This window comes from Hylaeus volcanicus, chromosome 8 (assembly GCF_026283585.1).
Source record: "Hylaeus volcanicus isolate JK05 chromosome 8, UHH_iyHylVolc1.0_haploid, whole genome shotgun sequence".
Classification (NCBI taxonomy): Eukaryota; Metazoa; Arthropoda; class Insecta; order Hymenoptera; family Colletidae; genus Hylaeus; species Hylaeus volcanicus.
In genome coordinates, this window is record NC_071983.1 from 12,987,099 (window position 1) to 12,999,796 (window position 12,698).

Here is a 12,698-nt window from a genome sequence, read left to right on the forward strand (position 1 = left end):
AATAAGAAATATAATATTTATAAAAAATACAATCCTACGAAAATAAACCTTATTAAGTTGTGTAATATTTCTCTCTACTAATTTACTCATTAATTACATTGTATGTACAAAGCTTTTAGTTGAAAAATGGAGTTATCAGGAATATTTAATTGCCCGTTGGCATTAAGACGTCAGAGCAATTAATAACAAATGAAACAAAAATTATACATGACACTTTTCCTTTACGTAATGAAGGAACGGTATATTTACGGTATATTATCTGTACTGATAATAAAATTGTTAAGAATTATAGGGTTGTACTCCAATAAGTAATTTATAGAAAATCTTTCCATCAGGTAATTAATCACACTTGGAAAACCCTCGCCGATTTCAACAACCTTGTCGCGAATAATAAATGTTTGCATTGATGCAAACTAAAAATTATGCTGTTTTCCTCGTTGATATTTTTCAATTTTAAAAAAGCAACTACGTCTTACGTCAGAACCACCAATTGTGTTTACTTCTGCAAAGTTTTCTAAATACAGAAGCTATTGAAAAACATTTCAAACGAAAGGTGTACTGTTTTTGGAGAGAATAATCTTTCAAAGTATTTTTTTTTTATTACTATGATATGATTTATAGACCTCGAGAAACAATACGACCTCTATTTAAAACATTTTTGAATATCTATTTACTTGTGTAGTATAAAGGGATTTTCAAAATGGGCTTTGAAATTTTCTCTCTTAATAACAAAATACATTTGTCAGAAACGACATCGTCTTTTACATTCAATTGCAATCACGTGCACTTTTATTTAAAATTAAAGAAGGTCAGGTACATTCTGTACCACTTGTGTTTTATTAAAAAAGAAAATTCTAAAATTCCTTTATTTTTCCTCTAAAGCACAGAACTATATAAGTTTTAGCAACTATACCGACTTCTTTTTAAATAAGTAACGCGAGTATTCGACTCGTGTCTTGCAGCATTTTTACGAAGAGACGTTTAGATAATAATAAATAATAAATAAAAAATGAGCAATTGTTTATCTGTTACTCGTTAAATAAAGATTACAATTTTAATAATAAGAATAATTATTTATCGATTAGTGTCTGTTAGTGGAGTACTCTGGGGTTAATTACACTAATTACGGTTAAACATTTTAACCCATTGCGATCCTATGTCGAGTAAGGCCCGACGAAAAGCAACAATCAACAAGGTTTTGTATAACAATTAAATCCTTCTATACGTACACTATACATACGCTACAATAGGGTGATTGTAGTATAACGAATTCTTTTGTATTACTAATCTTTTATAAGACGTCCACAATTATTAACGATTTGTTTATACATAGTATAACAATATATCAAAGTAACGTTTTTAAGATTGTTCCAACGGTAATATTATCAGATTATGCAATGTCACAAAGCCGTAATAGCTATGATAAGAACACATTTCCTTCTATTTGGGTTTATAAATTATCTATGATTACATAAATAAGCTATATATTTGATTAAAACGATAAAGTGACACGTTGAAGGGTGGAGGCACGTTAAGAAATTAAATATAAAGTTTTTTCACGATTTTCTTTCCAAAGAGAATTATTTATGCAATGTTTTTATAACTTCGAGAATATTTTAGGTAAGTTTTAAATGTATACTAGAAAGGCACTTGATATATAAATATAATGAATATAATGAATGGAACAAAATTAACACTGTTTCGATTTAACGTTCCTTTTATCAATTCCGTGTCTGGACAATAAATTTAAAATAAATTCTTACAACATTATTACAAACATTGGATATCAGTTAACCAACTCTGATAAACTGTATTAGCGTAATTTACGATGATGCTTTCTTGCATGTAAATCGCTTATTTTACTCCACATAATTTCAATAAGTACACAATAATAAGTTTTGCAGCATGATTAAAATGTTCGCTAATTACCAGGAAATGCGGAACGATACATGGCTGCAATTAAATAACCACCGTTTATCCGTAATCTTGAGGTCACTAATGCGTCCAAAACCAAATAACGAATCGCGGTAAAGTTTAGAATTGTGGAAGTTCGCCGATGTCGAGGATCGTAGCTGTTAAAGATGGCTTACTTTCGTTTCTCCCTTGTTCGCAGTAATTTTCTAAATCTAATACCTTTTTATGTAGCACTTGCGACTCTTTTCGCTCAACCGTGGCTATCGTATTGTTATTGTAAGTACACTTTTAAAACATTTTTTGCTAAGCCATCTTTTTCTATTTATTACTATTATTACTTTTATATATGAAAAACAATTACGAAACGTACTTTGAAACATACCTAAAATATTCTCAAAGTTATACAAATGTTATATAAATTCTTCTCTGTAAAAAACACAATTATCCGCTAAGCTATCTTTGGCTTGTTGTGATTTTCACATTATATGTATCAAACAGGGTGCGCGATTCTTTTTCATTTATCTAACTATTCATCTTTATTTTTACATTTGTGAATACATATTCTCCCTCCTCCAGGTAGTTTGGCATCGTTGAAAAAAACGTTTCAAGTGATAAAAATTAACGAGACAATACAAAATAATTAATTTCAGATAATTACGTACTTGCTTGACAAACTAACAACAATTAATATTGTGTAGGATATTCTTTATCTATAATTCTTATCGTTGTACAAAGTCATACGGCGACCTTTCCTGAGCAATCGTTTAAAATAAAAAATGTTTGAGAAGCTTTATCGTATATGTAACTTACGAAAAACGTTAATTTCAGACAATTAAACGCACGCTCGTATCAGACTATATAATTTTGACTGAAGTTAATAATTAATATTTTGTAAGATATACTTTATCGACATGTAATTCTCATCGTTGAACGAGCCTGAGGTTTTTTGGAAAACCGTTTAGAATCGAAAATTTTTGCAAAGCTATCATATTATTTTTACTTGGCTACATGATTATAGACGACAGGAACTTGGACTCCAACGAGTCGGAGCCGGTATTTTCCACGCCTGAAGAATGTGCACGAACATGCGTCGATGGCGAACCACCTAAATATTGTTACTACCACTTGCATATTGAATTCTACACAGTATATGGACCGTACGTATCAACATACAAAGAAACTATGTATGAAAATTTATCTACAACATTTATTTTATAATTTCCATAATAGTAGTCGCACAGTACATTGCATAACAACGTCTGACAGTTTATTACCCATAACTATTAATTTCAGTTTTTCTGATTCACGTTAAAGTGTCCGCTTGAACTCGTGTTTACTATTAATTAATATTATTTGTGTATATATGATTGGTTTATATATAAATATATTGTTACAATTAAACGTCTTGGATGAAGCATTTTATTTGTTTTTTAGTGCCTGTGACAAAAAAGCACAAATGGATCAATGTGTCCTCGCTGACATGGTTGAAAGAACATTCACATCCATTAATCGTCAATTACCAGGACCTATAATTGAGGTGCGTCTCATGTTAAACGATTCGATAATCGATTTTCTCGTTCATATTTTTGATCATATAGTGAAATGATTATGCGACATTTATTTCATGCCTAAATATTCGATGCTCGATAACACATTGCTGCAGAATGTATAATATTTGTAAAATTCAAAATATTATTTAAACAATTTAAAGAAAAAGAAACAATTTTAAGAAACATAATTTTGTTGTTTCAAGGAATTTCAGCATCTTCTCACTAATATCAATCATTTCAGAATATTTGTAATATTATATACTGTACACATTGTCTTGGTTAAATTGTTGAGTCGGACTCATGTAGTAAGGATGGAATCGTTGAAATATATAAATAAATATAAACTATTATGTTCTGAATAGTCTAATAAATGCTACTTCTATGCAACGAAAGTGAAATAGTTCAATGAAAAAATAAATGAAATAGTTATTACATTTAAATTACAGTAATTGTTAACAAAATATTTACGTTATGCAGTTCCACTGCATGACTTAAAATTACAAAGTTAAAGAATCGTTTCAAGGCTATATTGTAATTTGCGAAAGAATACGACGTTCGCTGTTATACTGTAACTAGATGATGCTATAATTTAAAAAAAAAACTGTTGATTATTATGAAAATTAAAAGAATAATCCCAGATACTTTCAGGTGCCCTGTTTTGTTGTAATTCGATCTATTACAATTTAAATAATGCATGATCTACGTTTATTTTCTTACGTTGTTTTAGCGTTGGTTTTCTCTATATTGTTGTCAAAAAAGCAAAATTTAAAGTTGGAAGGAAACTAAAGTTCTATTGTTTAACAGGTGTGTAAGGGTGATTACATTATAGTCGACGTGGAGAATGCTACTCCAGGTACCGAAATTACGATACATTGGCATGGACTCTTTCAACATGGTTATCAATATTACGATGGCGTACCTTATGTCACACAATGTCCAATTCCATCTTCATCGACATTTAGGTGAATATCTTCTGTGTACTAGATTTAGTTTTAGATGAAAATGCATAAAGAAATTCTTAAAATGAGCTATTTTAACGAAATCAGGATTAATGGTTCGACAGTGGAAGATTTAAAAATTATCTGAAATAGATTAATTGCAAATAAATTTCGTTTATTTTTCGCCATTTTATTGGAATTAGGTAAAGAAATAATTATAGTTCCAAACTGTGTTTAAGTGCATTCAATTTTTCATTTCGTCAATTTTAATTGATTGTAAATGGATTATAAAACGCGGCTGCGTGCTTATAAATATATGCAGGGTGTTTCGATTAAAGCGGAATGGTTCAATATCTCGTCAGAGGATGAAGCTATCAGACAAATATTTTTTACAAAAGTTGCTTGTATAATAACTAAAGAAATTTAGACAAATTAATGTTTCGACATATTTTCCATTTACAAAGTGTTTAAAAAATAAGATAAATTTAACGAAATCTAAAACTCAATGTACTTGAGCATAATTCAAAATAATTAGCGATATCTTCAAATGGCGTATCGCATGTAGCGATTGCGTATATTGTAGTAACTTTTTCCGCAAACTAAACATTTCCTCAAACCTCCGCAAACTCGATATTTTTTTAACAACGATTTCTTCGTTAATGCTATCTAAAAGCACTATGTTACTTTAGCTTGTTCTAGTAGTAAGTGTTGTAGTTCTTTTACGTTTGAAGTAATACCGACAAGTTGCTCTAATCAATAAGTAACTCGAAATTAAAGTATCTCATAAGCGAATTGAACATATTTTCGAGCATTGTTCCATCAAAAATGACATAATGTTTCAAATTTCCATACAAGTAGATGGCCATATTTAGCACCTTCTACGAAGATTTAAACGAAACGCAAATTTTCATGAATTCATTTGATTGTTTTTAACTGTCAAATTTATCCCTCATATAAGTTCTGTACTATGTGTATATGTACATTAGAATATATACTCTGCAAATTCTGTAACACTATTTTGATAAAAGATAATAGAAAAGACTGTAGTATTTTTATTATTACGCACATACAAGAATACATTAAATAACCAAAATAGTGTTACAGAATGGTTAATATTAGTTTCAATTTTTAGAAAAAACAGTAACAAAACTCGTATAAAGGCTCGGTCTATACTTTCATATGTTTATGGTAATTTGGCTCTAACATATAATGTACCAGTCTTGCATTTGTTCATTTCTTATATATGATTCCTGCTTTGCATCACTTTACACTTGCACTTGGTTAGATAAACCTCTTCGTAATTCTCTTCGTAAGCCTCATTAGGGATGCCAGAAAATTATGAAGAGAGGCATCTAGGCTACGGTTACTATGAATGCGAATTCGGACGGAAATGTGTTCGGACGAATTCGTTCAAATAAACAAACGCCTATTTTTCAATGATAGTGTTTACACTAGTAACGACACACATGTCAGAACATTCACGTCGTCGTTAGAACTAATTGAGCGTTCAAACAAGTTTGATTTGTTTGATTTGACCCTGTGTGTCGTTGCTAGTGTAAACACTATCATTGAAAAACAGACGTTTGTTTAATTGGACGAATTCGTCAGAACTCCCATCCATAGTAACCGTAGCCTAAGCAAATGCAAGTGCAAAGTAATGTAAAGCAAGAATCATATAAATGTAGAAAATGAACAGATATAAGACTAGTACGTTAAATCTTATAGTCAAGTTACAACACTTCGTAGTTTTTGGGGGACCCACTGGCCCCCTTATAGCTCGGGTACCTCGGGATTGCTAAACCCGTGCTATAGCTACAATTAAACATATGTAGCTACAGCCCCTGAGGGTTGCCAGGCTTCAAGCCAGCAATTCGCTGAACTTCGCCCGTTCACCTTGTTTTCGCCATTCCTGTACTAGGAGCTCAAAATCATAATGATACACATATTAACCCTTTGTACTCGAGGCCTTTTTTTCTGGTATCTACCAGCAACTCGAGATGCTTTCTTAGCATTTTATTCCCACGAATGCTAAGATTATATTGTCTTTGAAAATCAGATCTCTAATTTGAGATTTGAGAATCAGGTCACCTTTGCCTCAACGACAATCATTTTATTGACATTTCGAGTTCGAAAGAAATTAACCCTTGGCGCTCGGGTGGCGCCTCTAGGGCGACATGTAATTTAAAAGTGATTTTGTGAACAACATCAAATTCACTTACATCAGAATACAACTAATTATTAATTGAAATAATAATAGAAGTTTATTATAAAAATGGGCTGGATTTGATTCTATAGAAAAATGCCTCGAGCGCAAAGGGTTAAACCTAAAGAAAGCCTAGTGATGACCGAGAGTCACTTCTCGAGTGCAAAGGGTTAAGTGCAACACGAGAATCATGCTTTTGAATTAAACTGTAGAAAAAGATCCAAACTCTTTCCTGCTTTTCAAATAGTAACTACCTAGTATTTCATTTTTGTAGATCCATTTTTTATTATTTTCGCTCGCGTCACTGTGATTCTCAGCCTCTCGTACACATACCATATTTTTATGTTTCACGTTTCACAGAGAAAATAAATGTATTATACTTGATAATATATATCCATTTTTCGCCCTGTATAACAACTAAAGTTGTTAAACAAAAAATAAGATAAAATGATACAATTTTATGACGATCTCAGGTATCAATTCCAATTACAAAACGCTGGAACGCATTTCTACCATTCCCACATATCGACGTTTATGTCAGACGGCCAATACGGAGCTTTGATAGGTAAAGATCCAAAGGACCCTCACCGGAGTTTATACGATGTGGACAAATACATAGTACTTTTAAGCGATTGGTTCCATTCATTATCGCTCGAACGGTATCCTGGTTTTTACAGGCATGATCTAGGACAAGATGCACAAAACATACTTATAAACGGCAGGGGAAAGTGGACGGTAAGAGATATATTTTTTTTAAAGCGAATCTTGTTGGTATCTTCCGTTAGATTCCCCTTTCCCTATTCAAGTATTTGTTCAAATGCCGTATGCCCTAGTTAATTGTTAAACCACGCGGAGTGAGACTAGTTGAACAGATTAGAGAGGTTTTATCATTTATCCTTTAAACCTTGCCAATCCATTACGTAATAATTAAAAAGAGAAACTCGTAGAATATAAGTCTTACTACCGAGGAGCTTATTAAAGTGACGTAATTGTGCTTAGGATCCGGTTACCAAACAAACAAACAAGGCACCCTTGACGGTGTTCGAAGTTGAGCAAGGGAAACGATACAGGTTTCGCATAATTAATTCGTTTAGCACGGTGTGTTTAGCGGAATACAGAATCGAGAACCATAATTGTACGGTAATCGCTCAGGATGGTGCGAACGTCAAACCTACAGTAGTGGACGCAGCAATTACATCAGCAGGTCGTGTATCTTTTCGAGAAAATAATTTAATAAATACTTAAATTAAGCAAAGTACTATTATTTTCTATGATAAAAACAGTAATTAAAATTTATGTACCTACATATATTGTCGTAATCGTAAAACCATATTATATATCGTCAAATTATATATTATATAAATTATATATATAATAATTATATATAATATTATTATATAATTATATATAATATATATATTATATATATTATATAAATTTGATCATATAAATTACAACATTTATTTATTATATAATATAACTGTATACTGTTTTTACGATTACTACAATATATTTACATACATCAATTTTAACTACTGTTTCTATTATAATATTTTGCTTTTAGTGTTTATTAAATCTATATTTTTATACGCACGCATATACATACATATATCTGTACTAATCACGTTGTACAAAATTTACAATTAGCGTAAATTTATTATGTAATACACGTTAATGCATTATAAATGTAATTTACATGTCGATGTAGTATACATAATATTTATTATAGCATATACATATCGTAAATTACATTTACAATACATTAATATATATTACACGATAACTTGACGCTAAATACAAGTTTTATACAGCGCGATTAGTTCAAGGTATTGAAACACTTATAGAGTTATTTCGTATTTCGAATTTTGAACAAAATCGGTTTTTTTTTGTTTTTGTTTAATTCACGTTCGTGTACAGGTGAACGACTGGATTGCGTAATACACGCGGATCAGAAGCCGAGATCTTACTGGATACAAGTACGCGGTCTCGGGGAATGCGCGGAGAGAAAGGTTCAGCAATTCGCCATTTTAAAATACAAGGGTGCCCTTGAAACTCCACCGACGCCTCAACCCTCGTTCGACAACCCGCCAAAAGGTATTGTAAGTATTACTAACCGTGCTAAGTACTATTAATCTAGAGGGGACTGAAGAGTCCACTTGAATGAGAATTTACTTTATCCTTGTTGCAAATATGTCAACTTTTCAGATGTATAATCCGTTGGACGGATCCAATTGCGGTGCACGTGACACGAGCAATTCAGTATGCGTCAATCAATTGGAAAGCTTGGAAGACGAATCTGAAATCTTACAATACGAGCCAGATGAATTTTACATATTGGACTTTTGGTTTTACAATTACACTGACTACGGCGACAGAAATTTATTTCAAAAAAAAGATTCATACCCCGCCTATTTCAGTATGTACTTTTTAATGAATAATAAAGTACCTTCTTAAAGTATTAAATTAAGTATTAGCGACTGTGTGGTATAGTAATATTGATGTATTACTGTACCATCCATTAAGGGGCGATCTATTAGGTTGTCCGAAAAGTTTCTTTCGCTTTATTAATAAGTAATACATGCACAATAGTTTATGTTTTATGTTACGTTACTGAATTGTGCACGATTCATTTTGCTCCATTACTGTTACAAACATGAATATCTATGAAATTAGATTGTCTATTTATATAAACACGAGAACATAAAATAATTCAGTGCAACTCGCGAAAGAAACTTTCGGGACAACCTAATATGTTGCTTGCTAATGTTATTTAAAGCAGTAAGAGGTAAATGAATGTGCTCGGGTGTCAATGACAATAGTGTGAAATTCTTGTACATAAATATACTGAGAGAATTTTCTTGATTTCAGGTGCAAACGATCGTTCTCAGCTTACTTCAATGTTCAACGATGTTACATATTTAACGTCATCTTCGCCTCTAATTTCGGACAGAAGAAGTTATGAAACTATATGCAAGCCCAACCAATTGAGCAATTGTGTCGAACCTTGTGTGTGCACTCAAGTTATTCATACAAAACTTGGTAACGTCGTTGAATTGTTAATATACGACCGAGGTAATATTTAGTTCTTTCTACATATAGGATCTTCCAAGAAAGCTAACAGAATTTTTAACGGGAACCAATCGAATACCCTGTTAATTACATTTAAACTCCTAAGTTTATTCAATTTTCGTCATTTTGTAAAACTATCTTGAGTTAAGTAAATATGGTATTCATTACAAATTTGTTTAGTGTTCAGTGAGAAATTGCATTTCAGTACCACAGGCGGACCTCCATCATCCGTTCCACATACATGGTTATGAATTTAAAGTTCTTTACATTGGACAGTTTACGGATGGTAGAAACATATCACAAACAGATGTAAATAACGTAATAATGGAACATCAACAACGTCTTAAACAGGGAGTGTACAAAAATCCGCCTGGTAAAGACACTGTTAAAATTCCAGAGGGCGGATACGCATTTCTACGTTTCAAAGCTGATAATCCAGGTAAAATATTTCATAATTTTAATAGCAAATAAAATTTCAGTATTAATGTATATTAAGCCAACAAAAAATTCTTCGAAAGAACAAATGGAGCAGATGGAAAAATCTGTGGCAATACTGTTCCGTAAATTTTGATAAACTCAAGTCATTTTAAAATAGTGTTTGCCACCTTATAATTAAATGTGGTTGGAAACTAAAATCTTTGACGTAGACAGATGAGAATAACTTCAGCAAAAAAATTTGGAAAGCTTATATTAGTAAATTTACTATTTTCCTCGGATGCTATACTTATTGTATTACTTGATTTAATTATAAAACAACGTATTATTTAGTATGGTAGCACTTGTCAACAGCTAAATAATCGCATTTCCATGTTATACATTTTCATTATAGGATGGTGGTTACTTCATTGCCACTTCACCTGGCATCATGTCACAGGAATGGAATTGGTTATCCACGTAGGAGACAGGGGAGATTTACCGAGAGTACCAAGTGATTTTCCGGAATGTAGCAATTGGAAACCACCATTTCAAAGTTTGAACGACTTCTATGGTGATAGACATCGGCAATGTTAGTACTTCGTCGATGTCATACTAAATTAAATGTATACCATGAAACTATAAATATGTACATATAATGTGTGTTAAAAAAATATATCATGTTTTTAAAGCACTATGTTTCGTTTCGTATTAACAATAACATTTATAAACATATTTATACAGGGTGAGTCTTATAACGTGACGACCTCAAATAAATTGTAAGGTATTTGTTGTACGACAAAATGTTTCAAACAAAAGTTGCATGGTATCTAGGCGGACATACAGTGCTGTAATCTGTTTTTCATTACCTTACTTTTTTATCAAGATATTAGGGTTACCTTCAGTTTTTTAAATAGAATGTCTAATATTTTTTTTCGAATTCGGATAAATCATCAAATTTTGCGTAAAAAGTATTACATGAAGTGGAACTTCAAACTATTATGTTCTGAATAGTTTAATAAATGCTACTTCTATACAACGAAAGTGAAATAATTCAATGAAAAAATAAATAAAATAGTTATTACATTTAAATTACAGTAATTGTTAAAAAAATATTTACGTTATGCAGTTCCACTGCTTGACTTAAAATTCCAAAGTTAAAGAATCGTTTCAAGGCTATGTTGTAATTTGCGAAGGAATACGACGTTTGCTGTTATACTGTAACTAGATAATGGTATAGTTTAAAAAAAAAACTGTTGACTACTATGAAAATTAAAAAAATGAAATAAATGGTATTCCACGTGGGTGAAACTGCGGGTCACAGCTAGTATCATATAATATTTCATGGGAAGGGATTGAAATTTATTCAATTGAGCAGATGCACTACCATACGATGGTAATTAAACTTACATAAATAATCAACAAAAATCTACATACAAAAATATATATATATATACAGCCAATGTCAGTTCATTTCGAATACCATGTCTGGACGTTTATTGTTCCCACAAGTAGGAAAATCTAGAGGAACGGGTACGAAACTCTCGTCACTTCCCACCTTTAGTAAAAATTGCATACCGGGACCAAACATTCCTGGAGAAATTGCCGTGCTTCGTGCTTCCCACAACCAGTATCCTGCAATTAATAATTAAATTAACTAAAGTTCCATACATATCTTCTTAGATTCTATATTACAACGATAGATCCAAATAATTTACTATTTCTTATGTCTTCAAAACTTTGAAAGTTATTTAGATTTTATGTTTCTCGTGGTTCGCCCTGTACAAACGCGGAGGACCTTACCAAAATTATCCGTAAAGAGACGGAGAATAACGTAACCTTTGTTTGGAACAACGAAACTATCTTTTTGAGGTGGATCTATCAAATTACGGTGCAATTGTCCGTTTTGGTCCAAGTACTTAATCTCCTCTCTGGTGATTGCTTCCTTAAAATTGTTTTTTCCAATGATACTAGCACTGTAGCCGTGTAAATGGAACGTATGCGAAACATTTCCGCCGAAACCTGAAAAGTCAGATATTATGCAAACGATTGTTTATGCATTATGATTTTATACTTGCTGAAAAACTCACCCTCGTCTATCAGAACAATATCGATGGTACTCATAGGCGGTACTTCGATTACTTGAATGCATTCACAAAACAATGGTGAATCGACGCACTCGTCCGAACGTCTTTCCAGAGAACAAATTGATTCCTCTTGTATATTTTCTGGTTGCGATAACAACGGGGATGAAGGATATTTGAACGACATACCATTAATTTGCGCGACCCTTGATCCTTCTTTGTTTGTACCTACAATTAACAAAGTGTAAGCAATGCTGATGCAATTACCCATATTTATCATAATTCAAAAATAAGTTAATTTTAAAGTTAGCACTTAAATTCCTAAATCCTATTATGTTTACTTAATACTGGTTCTTGGTCCTATTGTTATACTCATAAATTGATTTGATGGTGTATATATATATAATTAATATAAAGTTATATAATTATATAATAATTAGTATAATTAATATAATTTAATAAAATTTAAAATAATAATATAATTTTAAAGTTAGCACTTAAATTCCTAAATATATATAAGTAAACA

General features: G+C 31.5%; 2 protein-coding genes across 2 annotated transcripts in view; one reads left to right on the plus strand and one right to left on the minus strand.

Annotated features, from left to right (window-relative positions):
- Positions 1-1,973: 1,973 nt before the first annotated feature.
- LOC128881586 (uncharacterized) lies at positions 1,974-10,782 on the plus strand. The gene is made up of 11 exons (XM_054132790.1): positions 1,974-2,190; positions 2,933-3,071; positions 3,349-3,451; positions 4,269-4,426; positions 7,079-7,340; positions 7,605-7,809; positions 8,523-8,704; positions 8,811-9,021; positions 9,474-9,677; positions 9,880-10,113; positions 10,504-10,782. The coding sequence occupies exons 1-11, from the start codon at positions 2,082-2,084 to the stop codon at positions 10,683-10,685; spliced, it is 1,989 nt and encodes a 662-aa protein (XP_053988765.1). The 5' UTR covers positions 1,974-2,081; the 3' UTR covers positions 10,686-10,782.
- A 154-nt stretch (positions 10,783-10,936) lies between these two features.
- LOC128881170 (uncharacterized) overlaps positions 10,937-12,698 on the minus strand; it is a 24,786-nt gene continuing 23,024 nt past the window's right edge. The window contains exons 7-9 of the mRNA XM_054131951.1: positions 12,179-12,400; positions 11,892-12,110; positions 10,937-11,723 (exon numbers count right to left, since the gene is read on the minus strand). Of these exons, the coding sequence (XP_053987926.1) occupies positions 11,554-11,723; positions 11,892-12,110; positions 12,179-12,400 (611 nt within the window). The 3' untranslated portion in view covers positions 10,937-11,553. The remainder of the gene's footprint in view (positions 11,724-11,891; positions 12,111-12,178; positions 12,401-12,698) is intronic.

Excerpts from the sequence above, each read along its gene's own strand:
- LOC128881586 (XM_054132790.1), top strand. The coding sequence starts at position 2,082 with ATGGCTTACTTTCGTTTCTCCCTTGTTCGCAGTAATTTTCTAAATCTA. Across the intron at positions 3,452-4,268 it reads TACCAGGACCTATAATTGAG|GTGTGTAAGGGTGATTACAT; the intron begins GTGCGTCTCATG and ends ATTGTTTAACAG. Across the intron at positions 4,427-7,078 it reads CCATCTTCATCGACATTTAG|GTATCAATTCCAATTACAAA; the intron begins GTGAATATCTTC and ends TGACGATCTCAG.